The sequence below is a fragment of the Xiphophorus couchianus genome, chromosome 11, assembly GCF_001444195.1.
Source record: "Xiphophorus couchianus chromosome 11, X_couchianus-1.0, whole genome shotgun sequence".
Lineage (NCBI taxonomy): Eukaryota > Metazoa > Chordata > Actinopteri > Cyprinodontiformes > Poeciliidae > Xiphophorus > Xiphophorus couchianus.
The window spans coordinates 3,005,776-3,032,865 of record NC_040238.1 but is presented as its reverse complement, the minus strand read 5'-3'; the positions used below and the strand labels follow the sequence as shown (position 1 = coordinate 3,032,865).

The 27,090-nt window shown below is 41.6% G+C and overlaps 2 protein-coding genes and 1 long non-coding RNA gene across 4 annotated transcripts in view; 1 reads left to right on the top strand and 2 right to left on the bottom strand.

Moving 5' to 3' along the window:
• Positions 1-13,108, bottom strand: part of LOC114153547 (uncharacterized) — a 75,367-nt gene extending 62,259 nt beyond the window's left edge. Inside the window, exons 1-2 of the long non-coding RNA XR_003597348.1 lie at positions 12,946-13,108; positions 12,248-12,427 (exon numbers count right to left, since the gene is read on the bottom strand). This is a non-coding gene — a long non-coding RNA (uncharacterized LOC114153547). The remainder of the gene's footprint in view (positions 1-12,247; positions 12,428-12,945) is intronic.
• The window catches only part of kctd16b (potassium channel tetramerization domain containing 16b), a 107,609-nt gene that overhangs the window by 62,075 nt on the left and 18,444 nt on the right, over positions 1-27,090 (top strand). The window lies entirely within an intron of this gene.
• Positions 21,621-23,936, bottom strand: LOC114153546 (mucin-5AC-like). 2 transcript variants are annotated; one of them, XM_028032164.1, is made up of 4 exons: positions 23,844-23,936; positions 23,044-23,091; positions 22,891-22,977; positions 21,621-22,737 (listed from the first exon to the last, which is right to left on the bottom strand). In XM_028032164.1, the coding sequence occupies exons 1-4, from the start codon at positions 23,896-23,898 to the stop codon at positions 21,866-21,868; spliced, it is 1,062 nt and encodes a 353-aa protein (XP_027887965.1). In that variant the 5' UTR covers positions 23,899-23,936; the 3' UTR covers positions 21,621-21,865. The 2 variants fall into 2 exon arrangements, with proteins under 2 accessions (XP_027887965.1, XP_027887966.1); XM_028032165.1 differs by having other exon boundaries at positions 21,621-22,713.

Genomic DNA, 27,090 nt, shown 5'->3' with positions numbered 1-27,090 from the left:
GGGAGGTCCCAGAAGAGTACGTGGTCGAGGTCGTGCGGAGCGTGCATGAGGCCCTTGGACATGCAGGCGTACGACCTACCCGTAAGGAACTGGAGGAGTAGGATCTTTGGATCCCAGTGAAACAAGTCCAACGCGTGCTAAGGGACTGTGAGGTATGTGGACAATACAACGCAGGTCGCCGAGGGCAGCGGATGGAGGGGTTATCCATCAAAAGCACGGTCCCCTGGGGTTCAGTCTGCATGGATGTTGCAGGCCCCATGGGGATAACAGGAAGAAGAGGTGAGAAGTACCTCTTAGTGCTGGTGGATTCTATGTCGGGGTTTGTAACTACAAAAGCAGCCAGGAAAGCAAACGGCAATAGTGTTGTCGGCATGCTGGAACAAGTATGCAGTGCCCTGGGAATCCCGAAAGAGCTGCGCACGGATAATGGGACTCATTTCCGTAATTCACAGGTTGACCAATGGTGCCAGAAGTTTGGAGTAATGCGAGTTTACTCTCCACCCTATACCCCACAAGCTAACGGAGTGGTGGAACGAGCCATAGGGTTAGTGAAAAGCTGGATAGCTAAAAATGCTAACACCAACAGTTGGAGCACACAGGCGGTGGAAATAGGGCAGGCCCTGAACGACAGAAGCAGAGCCGAGAGGCCCGCCCCTGCAATGGAGCTCAACCAACGGCCGTTCACCACGAAGGAAGTGGGGCGGAGCTCCAGCGACAAAAAGGAGAAGCTGAAGCCCAGAGTGCCATTCCGAGAGGGACAGCGCGTGTGGGTCAAAGCAAGAGAGCAACCTGTAAATGCAGCAGTAAAACCCAAGTTTGAGACCACTGACATCGTCAAGCAAGTACTGGATAGGAACACAGTATTGCTGAAAAGAAAAGGGATTCAAGGAGTTGAGCAGCTCAAGCCAGTTCCTGACTAAAGTGAAACAGAAGCCGGTGAAATGGCCAGTGAATCGTGTACCATTCCACCCTATATCGGACTGGCCACCGTGAAAGGGGTGGTTATAATTAGAAGAACACCTTCAGGGATTTGGGCAGGACGAGCCCTGAAGAAATTGGATTGGGCTAAAAAGGGAGTCCTGTCGGAGGAGCGAGAGATGCTGATATGGGCAAGAGCTAAAAGTCGCTGTCCGGTTTGTTTAGTAAACAACCCACTCCCCATCACCTGGGAGGGACCGGGCCGTGAGAAACCCAGGCAACAAGGAGCCACCGCAGAGATACTACAACATCTCCGCGTCTCTCCGGTTACGGTTTTGAACAACACCATCTGTGGGAACTGCCGGGTAGGTTACCTGCCCCGACTTCAGTTGGAGACCCAATGGAGCTGGCAGAATGAAGAACCAAAAAGCTGTTATTGCGTCTGGGATGGGGACGATCTCCATCACTGTTCTACTTGCGAAGACCAGCTGGGGAGAGGAGAACTGACTTTGACAGGTCAAGCTGAGGGATGGCAGGTGACGAGATTTTACAGCTCGCTGCGATATTACAGAACATATGGACAAGTACAACCAAATCACGGGAGCCCCATACCGATAATATTACCGGGACCGTCAGCTCCCCCAAACACCCCGGAAGAAGTGGATCCATGGGTGTGGAGGAGGGAAGAAGGGCCCCATGATGTCCTATGGGATTCTGTTCATGCTGCCTGGCCGTATGAAGCTGCCGGAACATCCCTGTCATTTCCACCATTGAACACCAGCCACTCCCCTGTCATCTTCCGGGTACATCGGCCTCACGCGTACCAACCATCAGCTGAGGGGCTAAGTGCACTCCCAGATGACACCAGAGACCAAGCCGTTAATGGGGGTTGGACAGGCCCCTGGGAGCTGACCACATGGGCACATCTGATTTTGGAAGTCGTCAATGACTGCACAATTCCTGTGGTGGATTTACCGGACGTGCCAAGGGAAGATGGGGTACGCTGCTCAGATATGTATTACTACACCACTGAGGTGGACGGGTGGGGCAGCAATGCGGTAAGACCTAAGGAAAAGTCTTGCCTGTACTGGATAACAGCGGAGTCCCAGTTTCGGGATGGAGTATTGCAACACCCGGGAGGCGTGGCCCACAGAGCGGGTACGCCCTCCGATCCTAGCACCTCCTGCCAGATTCAGCTGTCAGTGCGCATGATCACCGTCCCCTTTAAAGGAATCTACTCCGTCGGAGCAGCCATCAAAGTGGTGCCAGACGGGCAGAATTACGCCACCGTGTCCTACACCGAACCGGAGCCTCCTAAGAAGAAACCTAAGACCCACGCCTGGCAGAAGCTCGCTTCAGCATTTCCATGGAGGAAGAAGAACCAAGACTAACGGATAAACCGGAAGGGGAAAAACGAGTCGCCAAGTCCCAACGTCAGTTGAAACTCACAAGACGGAACGGTACAAGGGTTTTTGTAACTAAAATGTTCAAAGTAGGAGCTGGAGTCTCGTCGGGACTATCAGATAAAGGTCCGTTTCTAAGACTCCCTACTACCTCTATACTACTTGATATGCCGAGAGAAGATTTCACTCCTTCCAATCCGCTCACCGAAGCATATTTTCTCAAGTATCTCATATATCTTCGACCCACTAATTTCCAGTGTACAAAACATGTGGGGGAAAGTGAAGAGTACACGTCACCCCCTCCAACGAAGCCACATTTATTCATCCCTACCGCACCGCCTGCTTGGCAAGGACGAGGGTCCAGTAACACGGTCCATTATGCATCAATTTCACCTATGAGCCCAAGATCTCTGCCATGGACTTTTAATACAGTGTATCACAGGGTACAGGGGATCGAACTACGGATAAGGTGGGGTCCCCATTACCTTGAACCACTGCAAGGACTGTATTGTGAAGTTTCACTTAATGACATGATTATTTGGACCACATCACCAAGTATGGCAAAGACCATAGTAAGGAGGGAAATGAATCCAGAATGTTATATATTTAATAACACCAGGCTTCCATTGAAATTGGAAATAGACAGGGTCTACCCCAATCCACCACACCAGAGGACTTTTACCCCGTCAACCTGGGGGTACCGCACCAGACTAACTTTGCATGGGCAACCTTTGTACACCTACATCTCAGTACCCGCCCCAATAGGGTGCAATCACGAATCTTGGTATGACCAGGCGTTGAAAAACGGCACCGCCCAAGGCCCGTTTCCTCGGCCGCACTATTGGAGGGTGTTCCACTGGAAGTGGGTGTGGAGGGGGTTGGAGCCCGACTTACCCTACCCCTCTCCTATATTTACAGCCTTGCAACAGAGAAGAGCCACCAGACGGGTTGCGAAGAACCCTGCTCAACAAGGCTGCATCAAGGCTTTAAGAAAAATTTGTACAACGCCTGATGCACCGGATCCCAGAGAATCACTAATCTGGCCAGGATGGATGCCATCGGCATGAGGCGCAAGCCTACAGACCAGGGTTGGCTGGATTCAACATCGGATTCAGACAGCTCTACTGACACTGACGACGACTCGGACACCTCTAACGAACCTTTGCTACGGAAAACGACTACGATAACAGGAAAATCCCTTTGCCTGAAAGGGCTGCTGACGCTTCTTGCTTTGCTATTTGCTGCTGCTGTTCTCGCTACAATCTTCTACTTCATCGGAGTTGGACCGTGGTACCTTACGCATACAAAGGTCACTTATGGACATTCCAAGTATGCCACCTTCAACTGCTGGAATACAAGCACCACGGCTATTTTTGTGCCATGGGACAACGAAACTTCTGCCCAGAATCGAACCGGATTATTCGCCAAAGAAAACGGCAAAAAGTATGTGGAAAGCCGAGCCTACAAATTGAACGACTCCTCTCTAGACGACCTCCTGAATCGGACCTGGGAGATCTACGCCTATGACTTCCTCAACACCGGAGCGCTCTGCTGGATACGGGTTCTACAGCGCAAGGAACGACGGACCATCAGGTGTAACTGGATTCATCCGGATCGAGGATTTCCAGAATGGCATTGCAACATGGCTTGTCGATCACTACTACTGTTGCCGAACCAGGGGTACTGGGATACCGAAGTAGTATGCCCGGCCCCGCACAGGTCCTCAGGCTGTCGGGCCTGGCTCCCACGAGGGGAGTTTTGGGGTGACTATCACCTAAATTGCAGAGAGGATGTCAACATCACAGAGCAATCGCGGGTTAACAGCACCTCCCGAAACGACTTTCTCGATTGGGCAACGAGGCCGCCCCCCAACGACAGTTTGACTAACATTACGGCCTTCCTGATTCGACAAGGTCCAACACGGTTTATGTACCAATCTGACCAGCAGCATTGTTATAGGAACCACTTTAGGTGGTTAAATGCCTGCCTCTGGAATAAGTTTGTCAAATGCAGGGGCCAAAATTATATTGTCACAGCTGTAGAGGAATACCGGTCGGATTTCTGGCACTCTGTACGCTCAATACGGACAGAAATTGAAACCTGGCTAAATAACACATTCCCATGGACATATATAGCCAAAGACCAAACGTTCTTTGAGGGAGACTTCCCCGAGGGAGCAGTTCGCTCTCTTGCTGGGTTAGATGACTTTCACATTGCCAACTTACGTACTCAACCCCTTCCAACTCCTGATGACCTTCTGAGCGCTCCTAAAGGCGACTTTGCAAAGATTGACAAATGTGTTGCGCGCAGTATTTTTGACAGCCTTAATAACACTTGCTGGGTGAAAACCCACTCGTCACCACGATGTGACCTCGTACAAACTAGCAAGACCTTCTATTCCACCTGGAGGTATCACTGCCCTAGTCCTGACGTCCTTCCGACCGCTAAATGGGCTTTACGGGCCTGGTATGAGGATTATTCTCGGAATTGGGACTGGGAATGGTGGGGACTTCAGCAAAAAGAACTTCAAGCCTGGGTTATACCCTGTCTCCGTGAGTCTACCAATTATTGGATCAAGTACCAGTACCTCTCCACAGTTTATTCTAAGGATCGCATGATTTGGCCTGGGGTTTTTTGGAGACCTGAAAACTACGTAAACCCAAGACCTTGGCGCATGACTTGTAAAAATAACACAAGAAACATCCTCGAATGCGTGATTGGTTTGGCTAGAAGACCCTGCCAAACGGTTCGAGGTTGGGAACGCTACTGCGCACAGCACTATGCAGATGAGTATGACACTCACTCTTCAGAAGTTACTTGGCGCAAAATCAATGGCACATGGCGGAGGGCTATAGTGAGCGGAAAGACCTGTACCGACGCAATCCTAGGTTACCACCTCCAGAAGCGCAAGAGTATTCTGGGTCTGCCAGTTCCCTTCATCCCAAACCCCTTTATAGCCATCGCCGAAGGACATGCTTTCCGAAAGAGTATATGTGATGGGAAAGTAGACCCCGGGTTTGACTGGATTGGACCTAATCTTTTGTATTCCAACCTCACCTGCACAATCTCTAAGGAGATTTGGCAGAAATGTGGCGAAGGAGCGGACCAACACGACTGTTTCTGGTATGAAACTATGGGAGCAACCATCGTGACCGCAATCACCGAGGTTGTCGAAGAGGCTGCTAGTGTGGTGGAAGGAGGCCTCCACATTGTTGAGCAATGGCTGCTGAGTGCGCTGAGTATGCTGTGGCCATACATCCTGGGCCTACTGGGAGTGGCCGTGGCTTTAATCGTCGGCAAAGTCGTCCTGGAGGTGTGGCTGAAAGCACTTTGTCGTTGCAAAAAAAGGGAGTACCAGCCCCTCCCCCCGAAGGAGGAGCCTGCTTCTGCATAAAAGACAGCTACCGTGTGCCTGCGAGCCATTCAATCCTCGCTGCAGCTGCCGACAACATCGGAACCAAAAGAACCACCATCGGACATCATGGCATCTAACTCTTCAACCAACACATCGAACCCCAACTCACTTTTTGCTCCAATTCAAGTGAGTACCCTTGAGCACTTAGGGGTTACCCTGGCCTGGTTACTCTACTGCCACACTGGTTCCTGGCCCAGGGGACATCCTATGAGGATCTTCGTTGCGCTACAAGGATATGTCAAGCTTATCCTACGACCCATCATCCTCCAGAAATGTGGGTTAGCTTCATCCCTCTTCGCTTGTTACCTGATGGGCCGTACCCGCATCAACTGGCGCAGGGGCGTTGTGGTCTGCCTATGGCTCGTCACCGACACCACAGCCCTGATACTGGAGTTGGTCTTTGGGGGTCGTCAAGCCACTCGAACCGCCCCAATTAAGATCCTCACAGCTATTCTAGAAGGGCTCTTCGCAGTATCTATCCTCGTCTACTTAGCGCGCCAAGCCTTGTCCATCAAAGGTCGGAGCAGGCGCATATGGCTACAAAAGTGGATAGTTCTGGCTCTTTGGGCAACGGTTTGGGGGATCTTGGTGGTCCTCTACTGGCTTCAGGAAACCTCAGACCTAGCCATCGTTGTATGGATGATGACCTACGCTGCAATATTCCATGATTCCGCTCATGTCTATGATTGGGGCGAACCAGCTCCAGATCACGACATTCCGGTTCCTGTGATTAATTCTCCCTGGCTGGCAGCCCAAGCAGGCACACGAGCTTAAACCAGTTACACTCTCCGCTTTCGCTTTTGCATATTCGTTGTGTTATTGTTAATCCGAAACCCCTAATCGTGAAGTTACCTAGGTTGCTGTTTCTTCTCAGGCACCAACCTGCTGTGTGGGATGTGGGATCGCCGCAGAGTCCTATGGATTCATATGGGTTGCATCGTCCTCCCGCTGGTGTCACCGTTGCGTGAGCAGCCGTATCACCGATGTAACGGCAATTCTCTGCGCCACAGGGCAAGGAGATTTGCCTTACATAGCGGCCTCCACTTCTCGATCCCTGGAACGGGTGCACAAAATAGTGTGGACCTCTGCCTTTGGCCAAGAAGACGACGCCCTTACAACATCTCCAATACGCACGGGACTCCTGCTGCCCGTGATTCAGAAGTTATGGGAACACCAGCTTACTCGACAATGCCTGCCAACTCTACACCTTCTCGATGGACGAGTTGTGGCAGTAGGCGAGTACCTTCCACCAGCGTGTCCCGTGTCGCCGGATATGTTTATCGATGTCGGATGCCAAACCAGCAGTGCGACTAACAGAAAAGGTACCCAAACTGAGATTCTCAGTTCATCTCACCAAGCGTGCCAGACAGAAGACACCCTCTTCGTGTCATCTCCTTCACCAGATCCGCCTTCAACCGATATGGATTTTCAGGATCTACTGACTGAGTTGGAGGGGTACTGTAACAACCCACCGACACTGCCAGACTCTGAGATGGATCTGTCTTCGCTTCTGCAATCTTCCCTGGAGGACATTAGCCCACCCGGATCAGCAGGATCTCCACTTCCTCCACAGTTGGACGCCGAATGCTGGATTTCTCCGCCGTCCAATCTGACGGAGTATGAGGTTGTGGATACCTGGACACCATCATCATCTCCGGTTGCCTGCTACGAACAGGACATCTTGACTGCGGATTGCGGTGATGGACTTGACCTCTTTTGACTTCGGACTTTGTGTTTTCTGCGATGCACCGTCCGATCTCAAGGAGGGGGTGTCAAGAAAACTGGTATGAGGTTTGAGATCTATCCAGGTACACACAGAAAAAGGTGCATGAAGGCCTGAAGGAAATAAAGCAATCTTGTGTTTTGATTTATAATGATTGAGTGTTTTGATAATGATTAAGTTGAACATGGATGAATACAATAGGTAAAATGACTGTATGTAAGTAATCACTGAATGATTCGGAAGTGTACGAATCATGATCTGTAATAACATGATAACAATGAAATGATTAAGGTTTGATGATTTATAATAAGTGAAAGAGGTGATTAATGCTTATGATTAATGCTTAATGGAAATCAGCACATAGTTTTTAATATTTGACTGTGTTTGAAAGTTAATCAGAGAAAAGCATATAGTTTTTAATATTTGACTGTGTTTGAAAGTTAATCAGAGAAAAGCATATAGTTTTTAATGTTAAAAGGAGAAGGGGAACTTGTGAGTTCCTGCTGTTGCAAGCAGTTCTGAACAGATGGCCAGACGCACAGGATGGGTGGGGCGGTATGGTTGGCTAAGAACAACACGCTGAGGAAAGGACGGTACTTTCCATCCCAGCCAGCAGACAGGAGGGGCCGAAACCACGTAAACTAACACTCCCCATACACATATATGGCAGAGAACTGTATATAAGCAGACGGAAAAGGAGAAGTTCTTGTTCTTTGTCTGCGGCACCGAAGTAGAGCTAACACGAAGAAGCAGATCGAGGAAACAACATCGGACCACACCCTGGAGCCACGGGGAAAGCTGAAGCTTCGTGCCACCAAAGGGAGACAAGTTCCAATCGTCCAACCCGGGTTCCTGATTCGATCGTCGGTCTTACCTCAACCCAAACATTGCAACAGACTTGGAGAAAGGACAAAGGTCCCGAAGGGATAAAAGAGTTGGGTTTTCAAAAGCAATTGAACCCTCTCTACTTTGCTTCCATTCTAAAGAGGATTTTTTCACACAAAGGATAAAGATTCAGACCAAGGCTTTCGGACGATCCTGTTGCTAAAGATCCACCACCAACTGGGTATGAGTTGAACTCGCTTCCTAAAAAGCTATCTCAGAATCTGCGACATAGGTTAGGGAAAGAGACAGGAGGGTATGATTATACATGTTGATCTTATTACACTGCTCTTGACTTGTATACAATTGATTATTGATTTGTATGTCACATATCCCTGCTTAAGCATGCTTAATAAATTCATACTCTAAAATTCTAATGAGGTTGGTGGACATTGGAATTAATTGAGTCATTTAATCATTTTCCAGTTCTTTTAACAAAGGTAAAACTAAGGTACATGGTTCTAGTGAAAAGGGGGCTTCATAATTTCCTTTGGCGAGAGTAAAATAATGACCCAGGGACTTACATCCAAGTCACTAAATTTAATCTAGCCGGTTCCAAGAGCAAGTTATATTTTAGAAAGCGAGCTACCGTTAACAGGAGTGGTTATTGGAATTACGCAGCTGTGAGGGCTACTCAGCTGACTGTTTCTTAACTGAAAAGGGTCGTAACTTCTGGATTGGAGGTAGTTAGAGCTAGACGAATCGCTTTCGACACCAGTTTAAATAGATTATCTCTTATAGATCTCTTTTAGGGTAATACCCAGGTCTTAGAGATTTTCCGGACCTGTTAGACAGAGAACTGGTCAGTAGTCAGCCCCGGAGTGTTGTGATGAAGTGGGCGGGGCTAGCTATTGTAGGATAACGGACAACATGCCCATCTCCCATGTTAAATTTTGACTTAACTTATTATCTGAACATTTTCTTGTCTTGTATACAATTAATTCCAAAAGTATTCATACCCCTTATAATATTAAATGTAAAATTATTCAATAAGAAGCTTATTTCAGATAGGGGGTAAGTCTCCTAATAAAGAAAATTCAGCATTGAAAAGGAGTATTCATTTTTTTTAAATGAATAATTTATCAGTGTATCAACATTTTTTTTAAAACAAATGTCTGTCTTAGTTCTCTTCACAAGTTTTCTCTCAGATTCAAGTCAGGACTCAACAGTTGGGACACTTCAAATTGTTAATATTCGATCCAGTTTAAAAAAAAACTTTTTAAGAATATGTTCGAAATATTTGAAAATGACGAGGTTATTAAACATTTTGGGCTTAACTGTACTGTATAGTGGTAGATTGAGGGTCAATGGAAAAGAAAGAAAAAATGAAACCTTGCCAACAGTACTTTTGACAAACTGCCCTGGGAACTCTGTGCACATGTATGGGGCATCACCAGCTTTGAAAAATACAGTGGCGGATTTAATATTTGTAAAGGGTTGTTCAACTCCAGTCCTTGAAGGTCACTTTGTCATGTTGATTAGGCAATTCATCCATTTGATTCAGGTGTTCCTCCCCGTTTAAAGAACAAAAAGCCTTAAACCTGACCTGAGTAGCTAAACTATTCAGAGGTCTGTCCAGTCTGGTCTTCTGTGTCAAAAACTTTGCTCAGAATCAGCAGCAATAAAACTGTAGCTGACACAGAGTCAACTACCAAGAATAAATCTATCTAAACATTGCTTCTGTAGAATGATTTACTCAAAAGAAAGACTGTAACATGACTGCTGAGTTATAAACTTCTGGCCTTAGTGCTTGAAACGTCTTTATGATAGAAAATGTTTTGTTACAAGCCAACTTTTGACTCTAGGGCAATTTTCTTAAAAGCACTAGACATGAGCGAGGAAACTGAATTGTTCTTTTTTAAATTATCTGCTTCTGATCATTTTAGTATTTGCATTAAGTCTGAACTTTTAGTATTAGGAGCTGTTGAGTTGTCTTTTAAAGGTCACCTTAGTGATTTATTACAGACTGAATATGTTGTTGTCAGTCCAAGTGTTTGACTTCAAAACCTAATCTCTTCCCTTGCCAGCAACTATATCGCTCTCAGAAGACGTACAGAATTCATGCCAGCGCTTGACTGTCAAGTCACAACATGCACCAGAGCTTCAAAACTCTGAATGTTTCTGTGTTGCCTCCCAGTGCTTTAGGGAGACCAGACAGAAAATTGAGTCTGATAAACTCAAGCTACAGTAATGAAAGTGTGGAGACATCTGTCTGTCTCTGAGTCTTTGGGTTTCTATGGCTTTTTAAAAATTGACTTGCAACGCATCTCTCTTTAAAAACGCGGATTGCATCATTACACTCCTCAAAGTCATTCGGTTGAATGAGAGCATTTAAAACGGAATCAGTAGTCTTACTTCCATATCATTTAACAGACATCAGAGGATAAGTTTCTAAATAGTTTTGTGTAATATTCAAGATGAAATGTGACCCATTAGCTGGACTTTGCAACTCAGGATGTTATATAATGTTACATTTTATTCTGAGACCATACAAAGCATGACTGTTTCTTTAGGAAAAAAAAAAGATTTAATTGCTTCATCCCTCAAATAATGTGTCATAGTGGTCCATAGCCCTGTCCCGTGCGCCACATCTTATTGGAGTAGGACAGTAATGCATTACAGGTAACCATACATATGTCAACAGAGAGCAGAAAGCTATGAATGTCAAATCAAATCTTCCTACTGACTGACCTGTGGAAAGCATACACTGCAAAAAGTCTGGGGAAAAGATAGGGGCTTTTGCTGGAATCTGATGCATTGTTGTTTTCTTTACTTCATATAAGTACAAGAGAAAGGTGGAGTGTGTTGAAGAGTCTTCTGAGGTTGTCTATTTTGCTTAGTCACAATAGCCTCCTGTCAACACATGGACGCACGCACTCCCTCCTCCTCTCTTTATCTCTCGATTGATTGCTCTAATCAGTGGGATGCAGTCAAGCTCTATGAGAGTGCCACGCTATTTTCCACTTTACTAACCCATGAAGGGTAGGAATACTCTCAATTTCAGCTCAACCAGGTCAGATGGAAAACAAGTCAGGTAAAAAAAAAAGAAAGAGGAAAAAAGGCAGCATCTTCATTGAAGAAAACAACTTCTCTTTAAAGAAACAGTGAGATGAATACTTTGAGTTTATGTGGGTGGCAGACAAAATTGACAATTATTTTATCTCAGTAGATTCAATTGAGTGTTACATATTTTCAGAAAGAATAAAAATCTTTTTATTTTCTTGCATAAGAGGAGTTATGCTGAAGAGCAAAGAGGTTAATCTGCTGGCAAGTAAGAAATCAGGGTGAACAAGCTGCTTTACACAAATGCTCCATGTAGACCAGAAACCTTCAAGATCATTCAAATTTAGGTTTACGCCTGATGATGTTGGAACATACTAAAGACTCAAAATATGATATTACTGGTGTGCCAGCAAAGGAATATAAAAAACTAGAAAATGTGCATACAATGTGAAAATTGTGTCCAACAGTTCCTTGCAGAGGTCTACAATCACTAAGTATGAAAATCATGGAGCAGACAATTTTACTAATGTATTTTTTTTTCTATCAAAAACAACATTTCACCCTCACTGTTTTTGTAGCTATCACCAAACATATCTGATCATTCTGTTTAGCAAAAATGGTAGAGCTTATTTAACATTGTTTTGTTTCCTGGCATGAACCCTGCTTTTAAGCAATATCCATGCATATTAATGGAGTTCAGATAGTTTAATATTAAGCTTTCCAATTCTTCCCAAAAGAAGTGACAATGTGTTTTTGGGAGGTTTTTTCACTGGAACACGCAACTGTAAATAAATATCAGACCTAAGTGTTGAAGTGAAGACAAAAATTTGGAAGTACTCATTCTTAATCATTCAGTTCATATTGTGCAATCGGCACATACAAGTGGCAATGAAGGAATCTTACCGCATGATGGTCAAGTTCTCCTTTACTTTGCGCAGTTTCCCCACTTGAAAAGGATTCAACACAGATTTTTTATCAACAGGATTCCACTCAAAGGACCAAGTATTTGTCTTCGTTTATCCGCCATCTATTTATCAATGTCAGGGCACTGCTCTTACAGATGGTCCAGAAGCAGGTAAAAACCTTTAAGCAATTTCAAAAAAAGAAAAAATAAACATTACAGACCCGTATTTTTTGGGTGTACATAAATTAATTTTACACAGCCTGCAAAGAAAATACTGAGCAAACTACAAAATAAACCACTGCGCATCAACCCACAAAGTGCTAAGTGAAGTGAACAAATTGACTAACTTAAGTTCTTTAACTTTAGACATTTCAAATTAATATTTACAAATGTTTATTTTTTGATATTAATTATGAATGTTTATCTATAAATATTGTCAAGTTATTTTACCCAGATACATTACCCATATGTTTAATAAATTAGTAGTCAAATCGAAATCCAGCAGTTAAAAAACAAAACCCAACAATCTTTCCAACCACCCAAATCAGCCATTAAGATTCTAGATTTCACCACTACAATATAATTAAGATCTGATATGACAACACAGGTGTTAACGAGCCGGTGGCTAGGCTAAAGCTAAAGCAGTCATGCAGTCATGCTTAGTGATCCCACAATAATAATACAGTTTCTGCCTTACCGACTGACTCTCTGCTTGTTTGTAGATGAATCATACCAGCAGATCAATGTTGAAAGTTGACACCAAACTCCCGTTTTTTTTGTTGTTGTTTTTTTTGCTTTGTGTTGCTTTGCCTGCCGCTTCTAATTTTTCCGTCATTGTCCGTCCCTCTTTATGGTCCGAGTATAACAACGACTGTTCCGCCATGTTTTCTTCTGGCTGTCAATTCTTCAGCTACCACAAGTCTTTTCTTTATTTCTTGTTCCTTTTTTCTTTTCACTCTATTTCTTTTCACTTTTCTTCTCTTTTTCCTTCTCTTCCTCTTCTGCTGATTTGACTTCACAATGATTCTGTTTGATATTTGCTTGTTTTTAAAGTGTTTTCAGGTTTTGCATTTTGATGCCTTCAAAGATTTTTTTTGTTCAGTCTTTGGCATATTTAGCAAATATGTATCCAAATTGCATCTGGCTTATCTATGTGGATAGCTCCAGATTACAGGTTTTTCTTTCTAGATTGGCACAATCACAGTTCAAGTTTACATTGACCTTGCTTGACAGAAAGAGTGATGTTTCAACAGTTCCCAGATTATGATCAACTTGATCACTTGATTTGATGACTGCCAGGACAATGATCCCCAAATCACACCTCATTTATTTTTTTAAATGGATAAAGCAGGCTAACATTGCAATGATCCAGAAAATTATGAGGACTGTGCTTAAAACCAGACAGTTTAAATTAACTCTACTAATTATGCCAAGAAGACAGGTGAAATGTTCTGCCGGAATTATTAAGCAAGAATACGATGGACTGTCATCATAGCTTAAGGGAAGCTCTTAAATTTTCTTAAATATTCAGTGGCTAAATTTACTTGACAAAGGAAAGGCTTAAATGAAATACAGTGAAATGAGAAATACGATTCTGCAGAAAATGAAACACCTGTCTTCAGATTGTGTGTTGCTGGAGACAATGAAGGAGAGTCAGACAACTACTGTATGTTTTATTCATGTTCATCTGACTGTTGCTGAATGCCTGTTGTTACCTTGTGCTCTCCACACGAAGTAGTGGTTGCAGATTTTGTGCATTCATGTCGACAGAAAGGACAGGGAGTGGAACAACAGTGTGACAGGGACAGCCAGAGTAGGAGAGGGTGATGGAGACGCAATCAGAAAAAAACTCCAGTGAGATGACATAAAAGGCCAAAGGGACAAGAGGAAATAAGAGATAAACAATTGAGAGAAAGAGTACCAAGAGAAGAAAAGAGAAATGAAAAAAAGAAGCTCAGACAAAAAGTGTGAGTCACATAGTGAGAGTAAAAAACTTTAAGGAAAGAGTGAAGAATGAAAGTGGAAGAAAAATCAGTGTGGGGATGTGGGTGTGTGTGTGTGTGTGTGTATGTGTGTGTGTGTGTGTGTGTGTGAGAGAGAGAGAGAGAGAGAGAGAGAGAGAGAGAGGAGTGGGGGCAAGATTAGGGAGGTGATATCAGACTGTCCATCAGTGTCACAGAGCTTGTGTCCTCTGTAAGTAATTTCATTCATCAGCCTGGAAGCTCAGATTGTGTCTGGATGGCCTGTTTACTTATTCTACATCATAGCAGCGTGTTACAGTATATGTGTGTGTGTTATATCTGCTTTCAGAATAGACCTCTGTTGAATCAACTCTGAATATTGATGTAAAAATACCAGCACACAATTTTACATCCTGGACCACATGGTAAAACATCAGCAACAGATGGATGTAATATCACTTCAAAACACACTGGTTTACACAAAACTATAGTACATTTACTCTGGAATATTCAAATTTGAGTAATTTACTATCATTTCATCATTAACTTACTTCCTACTGTTTTAAAGATTAGTTTTTGTAAAAGCTCAATATTGAAAACATACATCTCGTCATTACTTTGTAAAAACAATTGTATTCCTAATGTAATACATGATCCTAAAGAGCTTTGGGCACTAACGTTATCATTTTTGTATGCAGCAGAGGAAAACGCTTCACTGAATTATGTTTAATCAGCGCATTCCTTTCTCCTTCACTGCTGAGCATATACTTGAGACCAAAAAGAACCACTTAGCAAAAACCCATCTGTGTTCAAATGAGGGTTGTCATCCATCAAGCAACCCTGTGCTCTTATAGTGTCAGTGTGGTGGCTGATTGACAGGAAACAGTGCATTATGTTTAAAAGTGACACTAATGTACTGGTGTTGGTTAACTGACTGACTAATACTATGAATAAATAATAAATCTACAGCAGATCAAGATAATAACAGTATAAGTGTTAACTGGCAATGTGAAGGAAATAAATGATATATCAAAATGTTTAAAAAATTGGTAAAAATGCTTTATTTTCATATATGATCATAAATATACTACTTCATTGAGCTTTATTGATTTCTGTTATATGCGCTCAGAGGTTTGTCCACCTTTATTGTAATGCTACTCCTGACATGTTATTGGCTTGTTTTCCAGATTAAATTTGAAGCATCGCCCATCAAACAGCAAATCAAAGGATTTTATGTATTACGCCTCAGAAGCTTTAGATCCCACAGTGTTTTCTTGTGGACAGATGGCATCGACTGATATAGCTCATGTGATAAAGCTATATCAGTCAATAAAGCTCTGAGAAGTGATAAAGCTCGCTACTCAAGAACTCAAATTCCTATTCTGTATTATTTTCTTTTTTCTTTTTCTTGAACTTCTTTGACTGTTTGCTTTTTGTGTCATGGGAAAGAACATCCATCCTCTCCTCTCCCCACTCTCCTGTTTCCTGTTTTTTTTTTCCTTTTTTGTTTTAACTGGCATTTGGTCAGTTGTGACACAGTGTTATAAAACTCTGCACTGTGCTAGAAATCAGTGATTGCTACAATTTTCTAGCCCTGCTTTGGGAGATAATCTGGTGCAACCACTAGCTGCAAGCTTCAAATTAGGTTTTCAACTCTACATAATTCTCCCAGGGGAATGTACTCATTTGCTGTTTTGCATGAGTGTATGCATATATTCTTGGAGCTCAGAAATAAAAAGTGCATTTCATTTAAACACTTCGAATGAACATGCATTTATCAAAACGCTGTGTGGGTTGTCAGAGAACTGCTCACCAACAGTGAAGGTCTACTGTAAGAGGGTTTTTCATATGCTTCCAAATGCATGCCACTAAAGCATGTGATTATGACAACTGGTGCTCATGACGATGCTCATTTGTTTATGCTAAAACAAGAGCAAAGGCAAGGAAGTAGAAGTAGGCACTACTGGAGACGTTTAGATTATCTTCCATTTCTTTATTTCTAGTGAGGAAAACAATTAATCCAACTGGCCTCATTTTGCCAAATAGTCAAGATGTGTCTGATGCGCCTCTCATACATTTTCTCATCTATGCCTTTCTCAAGTATAATGTTCCCAGCATTTCCATCAGTCATCAAGGTCCATTAAAGAGCCGTTCATCTGAGAGGCCACTCTATGACATTAGGCGAATAATGCATCATTTCGGCCTGATGGGAGCTGGTGGGGGTAAATTAGTGGCACTGATTGAGAACCCTGGTTTACATTGATTACCTCTAAGCCGTTGGAGCGTGGAAAGACATTTTGTAAACCTTGCCTGCTATTTCATATTGAGCATGTGCAAAATATTGTGAAAGAGAGAGAGAAAAAAAGACCAACGAAGCAGTAATAAAGACAAATTAAAGCAGCGTTCATTTCACTACTGCTTGAGATTGAAAAACTGTTGCCTAGGATACTGTGAATTTAAACAGAGGAGGGGGGGAGAAGCAAAATGGGCTGAGAATGAGAAGGAGTCAAAGAGAGATAGACAGAAAAGGCAGGACGTGTCGTTTAGCTTTGTGCCTCTTATCGATTCCACCCTGTCATCACTGAGGAGACCACTTAGCCATTAGAAGATTAGGCTTGTAGTAGGCCTATATCTCACAAGGACAGCCAAGTTGATGATGATGAAGTAGTTCATGGAGAGCCTTCAAAATGAAGCGATATATTACAAATTCATACAACAGAAAGAGCAGCAAAACAGAGATATATTTTCTTCCTACAGGGATGTAAATCTCACACAATATAACTCTTTAAGGACATGCAAATAAGTTCACTAATAACTTCAACATTCATGCTATATTTTCGTTTTCTTACAAAATGTTTGTAAAAACGGAAAAAGACTGTGGAAGGTGTTTTTTTTAATTGCAGTGGGAATCCCTTTTCCTTATTTAAGATCCTTCTGTCCATACACTTGCCGAGCCTTGCAAAAGTGTTCATACACTGTTACTTCTTTCATCTATTTTCACATTACAACCTTAAGCTTTTTGCTATGTGATACACCAGGATGAATGGTACACACTGTGAAAGAGGAAACAACTGAAGAAGAAATTGACATTTATCTAACAAAGACATTTTTAATGTTATTTAAAAGTTCACTTTTAAACAACATTAGCCGGTGTGTGGAGGTGGCAGCAACACTGAGATAAAGTGGTAGATTTACAAGAAATGTTACAGAAACATAATCAAGAAAAAAATAGAGGATGAATATGTGTGCATTTCCAATCTAAATTTAGATCTGTATGTTTTAGTTTTAAGTTTATTTATGTTTTGATTATTTTTTAACTTTTCCATACACTCTCATTTGACCAGGGCACCTTCCCCCACATGACTGTCCTTACATGGGTTGCGGTAAACTTTAAACAGGAAGCCTTATGACTGTCTTTCAACAATGGCTTTTCTTTTACCACTCTTCCATGAAAGTCAGATCCTATGAATGATAGTTGTCCTATCGACAGATCCTCACTTCTGATCTGTTCATCTTTGCAGTTCCTCCAGAGTTGCAGTGGCGTTTTGGCTGCATCCCAGGTTAATGTTCTCCTTGTCATTTTTATTATTATTCCCAAATTGCTGAGGCCTTTACAGTTATTATTAGTGTGCCAGTAAATTTCAAGGTTGTAAAAGTAAAGGGGCTTAATACAGATACAGGGCACCCTTCTTAGACCTTTGATGTATGAATTCAGAAAATCGTGTGTGACTTACCATTAATACATCTATTACATTCATTGGATTGCTTTATCAGAATGTATGACAACTTGCACTGAGTCATTTCTAAATCTTTTTAAAACAGTTTCAAATTGTTCCCAGGAAGACATTACTTTTAATTTTACAGCAGGATGTAGGTTTCCTGCCTGTGGGTACATGTGTCTGCAAGTCCAAAAGAATAAACCGTTTTGTATGGGAAATTTAAAAAAAACATTTGGATATGCATATGCACACGGGGCAATGTCAGAAGGCTGTGGAAGAGGTAAATGTAGGGTGTCAGAAGATAGCCTGCCTCAAGTATATTCAAATAGATACATGTGTGTTCATGCATGAATAACTAAAAGCACATCAAATAGAGACCTACATGCACTCTAGAACTTTGAAAAAAGGCAAGTGTCTTAATGACACTTAGCCTTACACCGACTCTTCAGACCAAGTGAAAGTCTGACTATGCCAAAAGCTGTTAAAAGTCAATGACCCAGCAAACATTGAAATTCATTCACATGATGCAAGCCCATGAATCAACTAACTTCAAAAACAGCAGCAAAACTCTCTGAACACTTTGGCTGAGATTCACTCCTCTAGCTTTTACGGCACAGAAATTTAAAGTGACATTCTCTTATTTTTTTACTTATAATCTGCCCAAGGTTTCTTTTGCCAAACGGATGGTCTTTAGTGGACACATTAGCAATGACACATCACTTTACTGCCACTTAGACATTTGTACTCTGTGATAGGGTTCTCTTGCTACTCCTGTCTTTATGTATGAATGTGTATGGAGAGAGATAAACATGCGATATTCCTGTCTCTCTGTGTTTGGTTGCTGTGTCCTACTTCCTCCACCTACCAGTCATACAGAGTCCCTAATGAGGCCCCTGGGAAGCTGTCAAGAGCTTGTGCTTCTCCCAAACAGCTCTGCTTCCAAGTCGATTTCAAAGCTTTTGCCTTTAAGGCTGCACAGCCTATGAACTGCCAGGTTTGGTAACCAGCCGTCCGATTTTGTCACCATTCTTACAAATGCTAACAGCAGCAGATTTGGCATGGCTGCCAGGATATTTGAAATAACGCTGTAGATCCATTTGTTCACACGTGTTTGCACAAACTGACAAACTTCCCTGACAAACAAGTCGACACGCACCCATCTGGTTACAAGCCTTTGCTTTATGTGAGCTGATTTAATTTAGTCTCTCCTCTCCCCAGTTTCTCTGTCTCATCATGAGTGCTCTTGGAGAGATTCAGTGATTACTTAAAACAAAGAGGTCCCATAAAAAGTGAAGATATTGCTTCACACTCAACAAATACATGCAATTCAGCAATACAATGAGCGTCTAGATGGAGAGAGCACAAACATGCAGAGATTTACAGCAATGAAGAATGCCACCTTCCCTGAAGGAAAAGTCAGATTCTTTCCAGTTCACCGACCATGCTTTTCTTCCATATCCCACTTTGAGCTGTTTTCCTGAAATCTTCCCTACTGAGAATACTTCAGGTGAAATGGGACAATAGCAATGAAACATTCTTCACCGCTAATATTCAGACTCATGCTTGTAACATAGAGAGGATACTTAAAGTGAACTGTAAAGAGGAAAAATAACTCTCAGCTTCTTTTGTTTCAAGAGAAAGCTCATGGACATGAGATCCCATAAAATGTGATTTCACTTGCAGAATAGCACCAATGAAATTTGTTACCTTGGTCATACAGGTTCTTCTTTTTTTTCCGTCTTTATATTACCATGAGAATGCTTCTCTTGTAAATTATTACAGCCTTAAAGCCCATTTTCCATTGTCCAGTCTTACTCTAACCAGTGATGTCTGGTTTGGTACCATCCAAGTAGGGAACATCTAAATTGCGGTATGTTCTTTACTATTATGGGGTGAATATGGGCAGCCATGAGCTGTGGTCGACAATCCAATGATGCTGTTTGCAGCGACACTCGGTAGCGACGACCTCGAGGTTGTGGTTTTGATGGACTCATATAAACTCAGAAATGTGTTTCTGCCTTAATGACAAACAGCCAGAAATGTCACATAGTTCAGATTAAAGGCTAAAATGATGTTACATCTCATCCTCCATTTAGGTGTTATTATGGTTTATTTAATTTTGTCTTATGAAAAGTCATTGCTGGCCCAAATAAAATTAAAACAATTTAGATTAGCTGATTTGTTTGCTATACATAAAATATATTTATATTGTGACACTTTATTTCTTAAACATGTTCAACCTTTGGATTTAGGTAAATCAGTGAAATGATGTAAACCATTTGCCACACATGAACTTTATTGAAAAGAAAAATCAAAACAAAGAATAAAATGCACATCACAGCAAACTGATGTTATGTAATTCTGGCATTTCCCTCTGGCTGGTGAAAAATCTGTAACAGAACATTGATCAAACATCTTTTCTCACTTCTTCATTCTTCGGAGAGACGTTTTGCTTGCAGGACTGCAAAATCACAATCATTCCAAAACTTGAAGCATGTGCTCCTGCTCACAATTCTTCTTCTTGACACTGAGCAGTTCTCTCATAGCAGACCTATTAAACATTTAAGTCCTCTAAAAACCTATAATGCAGAAGAGTTCATATTTGTTATGCTTGCTTCGTCATTGTACTGTGGTCATTTATGGATGTGTTGCAACTGACATCAAAACCTGCCAACCCAATCGATTATGTATTGTATCTGGAATATGTCAGTAATGATTGTTTAGAATAATTTAACTCTCCAAACAGTCACTTCATCCACATACACACCAACCACAAGATGGACAACACAACTGCTGCACAAGCACTTGATAACTTTGTTTGCACAGTCCACAGACTGAATTATTTAAATACAATTGTTCTTGCATGAAAGAGATTGACCATTTTCTTACTCCAGTATGTAAAAGTATATCTTGAAAATATTTTAGGGAAATAAGATGAAAGACTCTTATACAAGTTTAAATCTTTCATTTTAGATATTTCCACAAAGTTAAATACATGTATTCACTAAGATTTTCTGCAGCATCTTGGCACACAAGTTGTGCGATTTAATTGACTCAACACTGTGGTGTCAATGCTGATAAAAAACAGCCAGTGTTCTGGGATGTTCCTCTACCAGAGTGCCTAACCTCCTGGGATTCATAAACAGAGACAGCTGCAATCAGTGGCACGCCTGCACAGTCTGGTACCATCAGCATGTTTCATTATGTTTGCAAGAGTGCTCAGTCCTGAGCAGCCACATTTTTAAACTTATGTTTCTCATTTATTTGAATTTTTTAGGGTCAGGCCCCAGTGAAATATGCAAAAAAAAAATGTATTCAAAAACTTAAAATCCATTCAACATTTACAATGATGTTTTTCAATCTGTGAAGGCCAGGTAGCAATGTTTTCCAAATTTCCACATACATTTGCAATAGGCCTTTAAACCTAATGAAACCTTGTTTACTATTCACAATATGTATTGCATGCAAACATTTAGTCCTATATTTTGTGTGTGAAACCAAACCACTTCATTTGTACTTTTGTATTTCTGGATTGACTAGACCGTTTCTCTGAAGAAGCAGTTTTAAATATAGACCTTCATGTTTTGGAAGCAAAATAGCACCATCAAATTTTGGCCCTCATCACTTCTGTCCAGAATTAATTGCAGCTGACTATACTTGTATGCAAAGTCAATTAGTAACCACTTTTTTTTATTTTCAAGGTCATTTGGCCCAGTTCTGAAACAGTTTAATCAAAATTGGTCATGTGACACTGATGTAGCACCAGACTGAGTGTTAAACTGAAGCAATGTAGGTGGCATGGTAGTTTTGCATGGTGTTGAAAATATAGGAAAAATAAAATATTGGCTAGATACTGATCCTAAATGTCATGCCCAATTTCTCCTGCAGTTTGGAATATAAACTGGACGTGGACAAAAAACGTCAAACTATATAGAAGTCAAGTAATCCACAGGTTAATATTACCAATGTAGCATGATTTAATGTGGCACAGGACAAATCCATTTAGAAGAATTTGCACCCATAGAAAATCAGTCTTGGGCGGCGTCGCTTGACACGTTGTGGGCGGCGTCGCTTGACACGTTGTGGGCGGCGTCGCTTGACACGTTGTGGGCGGCGTCGCTTGACACGTTGTGGGCGGCGTCGCTTGACACGTTGTGGGCGGCGTCGCTTGACACGTTGTGGGGGCCGTGGCGTCGCTTGACACGTTGTGGGCGGCGTCGCTTGACACGTTGTGGGCGGCGTCGCTTGACACGTTGTGGGCGGCGTCGCTTGACACGTTGTGGGCGGCGTCGCTTGACACGTTGTGGGCGGCGTCGCTTGACACGTTGTGGGCGGCGTCGCTTGACACGTTGTGGGCGGCGTCGCTTGACACGTTGTGGGCGGCGTCGCTTGACACGTTGTGGGCGGCGTCGCTTGACACGTTGTGGGCGGCGTCGCTTGACACGTTGTGGGCGGCGTCGCTTGACACGTTGTGGGCGGCGTCGCTTGACACGTTGTGGGCGGCGTCGCTTGACACGTTGTGGGCGGCGTCGCTTGACACGTTGTGGGCGGCGTCGCTTGACACGTTGTGGGCGGCGTCGCTTGACACGTTGTGGGCGGCGTCGCTTGACACGTTGTGGGCGGCGTCGCTTGACACGTTGTGGGCGGCGTCGCTTGACACGTTGTGGGCGGCGTCGCTTGACACGTTGTGGGCGGCGTCGCTTGACACGTTGTGGGCGGCGTCGCTTGACACGTTGTGGGCGGCGTCGCTTGACACGTTGTGGGCGGCGTCGCTTGACACGTTGTGGGCGGCGTCGCTTGACACGTTGCCTAATCAAAGCCACCTCATCAATTTCCATTTGCAGTGATTGATTCAATTTACATACATGTAGTACTCCCTCTCCCCCTTTTCTTTAGTAGCCTAGGCTGCCGCTCCCCCACCATAACCTTTATGTCCATTTATAAAAAGATTTCAGACCTTACCTTCTTTAGCTTGTTGCTTCAACATAACAGTCATGGTTGGTTGAATGGCAGTGCTCCTCTTCAGAGAAATATCATTTTCTGACAATTCTGCAAATCAGACCACATTGTCATTTTCCTGACACTTTTAAAAGATGGCTTCACTTGTCAACTTACCGTCTTGAATCTTTTGCACACCATCTCTAGCGAGCAGCCAACTTGATCCTATGGACAAGACTTAGTTTTGTTGTACATTTGAAATGGTTGTTCAAATCTCATTAAGGTGGACATATCATGCTTTTAAATCCTTTTATACATCATTCACTTTGCTATAAAATGTAGAACTCAGATACTTTGGTCTCAATTCCTTTGTTTTTCTTAACTCCTAATTTACCCGTTCTGAGCAGAATCCGAAGGCCATGGTGTATATTATCTATGTCTCAACACAGCTTTGCTGTCAGTTTAGCTTCATTTAGAGCCAACTGCGTTGCTGTGTCCCTCCCAGTCTCAGAAGCAAAGAGGAACTGACCTCTTAATGGAAAGTATTTTTGAAAATTCCTCGATACAGAGGCAGTGGTTCGCAAGTGTGCCAAAACAAATTCAACCTATGTGGCTACACTCCCTGAGGGCGGAAAGTACAGCATAATGAGCCTTTTGACTTGTCTGCATGCAACTTCAGCACAACTGAAGTTGGATTTAGTCATTTACTGTTCAACTTTTTAGAAGTTGCACAGCAAATGCAGTGGCATCATAGAAACATCACAGTGAACAGAGATATTGACTGAAATCTTACCCAAAATAAGATGCTACACAATGCCAGGAGATAAGTTAAAAAACAAAAAAAGGCTAAAAAGGTGGATTTAGCATGATATGTGTTCTTAAAAAATGGTCTGGATTTTTTTTTAAAGCACCAGTAAGCCACATTGCACTAACAATTACATACAAACCTTGAAAAGAGAAACAGAGAGCATACAAACCTTTGTGAAGGCACACAGCCACCACACAAGCAAACAGGATTCCAACACAACCCATGGCTCCTGTTTCTACCTGAAATGCAATCGCTATCTGATGCTTAAAAACCTTTTCATGTGTAGGTGGCACAGCTGAAGTTGATCAACTGTAATTGGGTTTCTCTCCTGAAAATACTTTGTTCTCAATGAAAGCAAGGATTTCCTGTGACAGTCATGTTATGTAACTTGAGCTCACATGAGAACATTTGCATAAACAAGCACAAATTCAGCTACTTTTTAAAAAATGGGTTTAGGGTCTGAAGCTACTCGTATTTTACATAACTGTCTACATAAAATAAACTGAGATGAAGATTAATGATACACTTAATCTAGAACAATCTTTATTTATTATTTCTTAAAAAAAACATTTTTCCTATTATTTTTCCAGGCCTTGAAATTAGATCACTCTGAATGATTTTTACACCATGGACAGAAACATCTCATTTAGTTTTCTTAAAATTATTTTTTTAAGCTTCTTATTTCATCCTGCATTTTTGAAATTTTCACTTCAATGAGACAAATTGAGTCGTCATTTTGAATAATTTGTCAAACAGCAAATTTATGTAATGTGTTCCAAACCTTAAGTATAAGAAATTACCTTTTCTATTGCCATTCATATCACCAGATTTTGCAAACTATTCGCATTATCAAGCTTGAGGCACCAAAGTGAAAAAGGTTGCAGTGTTTGTGAACCTTGTTGACCAATAAGATATTTTCTCCTGGGTGCTGTGGTGGCGCAGGGATAGCGCACAACTCACCTAAGGAACCTGTTGCAGGTTCGATTACCAGCCTGATGACCTTTGCTGCATGTCTTTCCCCTCTTTCATTACCCACTTTTCTGTCTAACTATTCTCAAATAATAAAAAAAACCCTTTAAAAAGACATTTTCTCCTCTGGAATCCTTACTGTGTTTTTGGGGTTTAAATTTGAGTAATTCTGTTTATTTTATATTCTTCTGTTAAAAGATGTTTATCACTGGATTGGATGTTTAACAGAGCTTGCGTTGATAAATTCTGGAATGTGTTTATAATTTTTATTTAGATTATGATAAAATTTAAAACATAAATTTTTGAACCCTGAATATACTGCAACAAATATGTACATACTGATTTCTGCTGTTTTTAACTATAAATAGATTGAAGAGCATGGCTTGACAATCTGAGTGGCATTTTGCCAGAATTGATTGTTTGATCTCAAAGAAAACTTTTTACCAAGTGTTTATGTTTCTGTGACAGTTGGTGAATTTGCATAGTAAATGTGCAATCAATGATTGTACATATGCAGAAACATAAAGCTTTAATTGATGAAGGAGTTTGCTGATGTCCTAAAGCACAAACTGACAGGAGGAAGTGATATTCAGAGGGAAGGATAGAAATAAAAAAAAGGAAAAATATATCTACGTAAGGTACTTTTCTCATGTAGTGTTGCTCTGAAACAATGTGCAACACTTGTATTTGAGGTTGAAAAAAAATGTCATTCAACCAAATAAACAATACAAAACAATGTGATGCAGCCATGAAAAACACTACAAAACATACAGAAGAGAGAAAATGCTGGCAGATAAAAACAACTTGTTTTATAAAGCTCAACACACAAATGCATCATTTTACACCGCTGTGCAAGAGACTAATAATTTAGCAATGCAAGAAAGACAGGCAAGAAGAAAAATGAGTGGGAAGGAGGCGATGTAATTCTTCATTCTTGTTATCTATTATGCCAAGCTTGCAAATATTGTTCCGACCAAAAAGATGCTTATAGGAAGAAACAGCCCGTTGCATTCTGAAAAGGAGCATTATTATTTAAAAACTGACATCTTTGCCCAGATCTCCATTTCAGGAACACAGACAGTTTAATCAATAGCTGACCAACCAAGCTAATCTTCTCAAAGCTAAATAGTAGACAGGAGAGATGTAAAGCAGACACATGATTTGACCAGCATCTGTCATGGTGAAGTGTCCTTGGATAAGATACTGAATCACTGCCAGATTTAATTAATATTCTCCTGACCTCTTCTGGAAGCAAATAAATGTAGACAAAAATCACTTCATTGATGTGATTCAACCAGTTTTCAAGCATAGACGCATAATTTGAGAGTAAAATTTAGTCAAAAACTTTGTACAAATTATGTGACTTAGTAGCAGGGAAATGTGAGAGGAAATCAAACGTAGATGAGATTCCTCTTTTGTTTCTCCGTGAAAAACTAGAGCTGACACGTACCTTAGATCTTCTCTGTGCCCTTAGTCTGTATTTGAGTTTCTGAACTAAAATAGAATCCATTTTGTTATGCTCATACAGATCCTGACCCAGAAAGTAGATTTTTTTCCCTATTTTACCAATGATTTTATGGCAGGATGATGTGACACAGGGAGGACCATGCTGTCAATGTCATCTTAAAGATTACAACATATACATTTCAAATAAAAAAATAGTTAATTTAACACTGTAAAGCTGCACAAAGTAACTACAGATTGAGCATGCTGATCACCTTATTGTAAAAAACTGACTGGAAAACCCAAAATGTTTAGCCCCTCTCAGATTTTAGCTACCATAAACCATAAACCAAGCTTTATGGATCCAATTTTTTCTTAAATATCATAGATTTTAATTCAGCAAGCTCACAGGCGTATGTGTGCTTTCAAAATGTGCAGCCATTGTTACAAAAGCAAAGGTGCGTGGCATACAGTTGAGCTGAATTGGCATGAGCGCATTCATAAAATCTGTGTTGAAACATTCCCCAATATTATCTTGCTGAAACTTATTCAGTACAAGTAAATTTGTTGTGAAACAGCAATGTTGTCACCTTGCAGCTGATTGTCGAGCCGTGTTTGTAAAACATGTGTAGATCTTAAAGGAGCGTTTTGTTCATACAGCACCAGTCTAATTTATGGTGTTTATATAAAAACTGGAAAAATTAATTAATTAATTTATAGTTATGTTTAGTCGTAGTCCAATTAGATTTATTTTTAATTCATTCCACTTTGCCATATAATTGTTAAATAGATTTATAGTAAAATTAAAAATCCACACAGTCTGATTAAGTATTGTAGAATACAAAAATGAATAAGAACAGAACAGCTTGAAAAGACTGATTAGCAGTTAACCGAATCCTACAGCTGATGTCAAAAGTATAGATGAATTGAAATTGTTTAGTGCTTTGTAAATTTTTTATATGATAGAATAAAAACATTAATTTCCAGCTCATGCTGTTCTCACA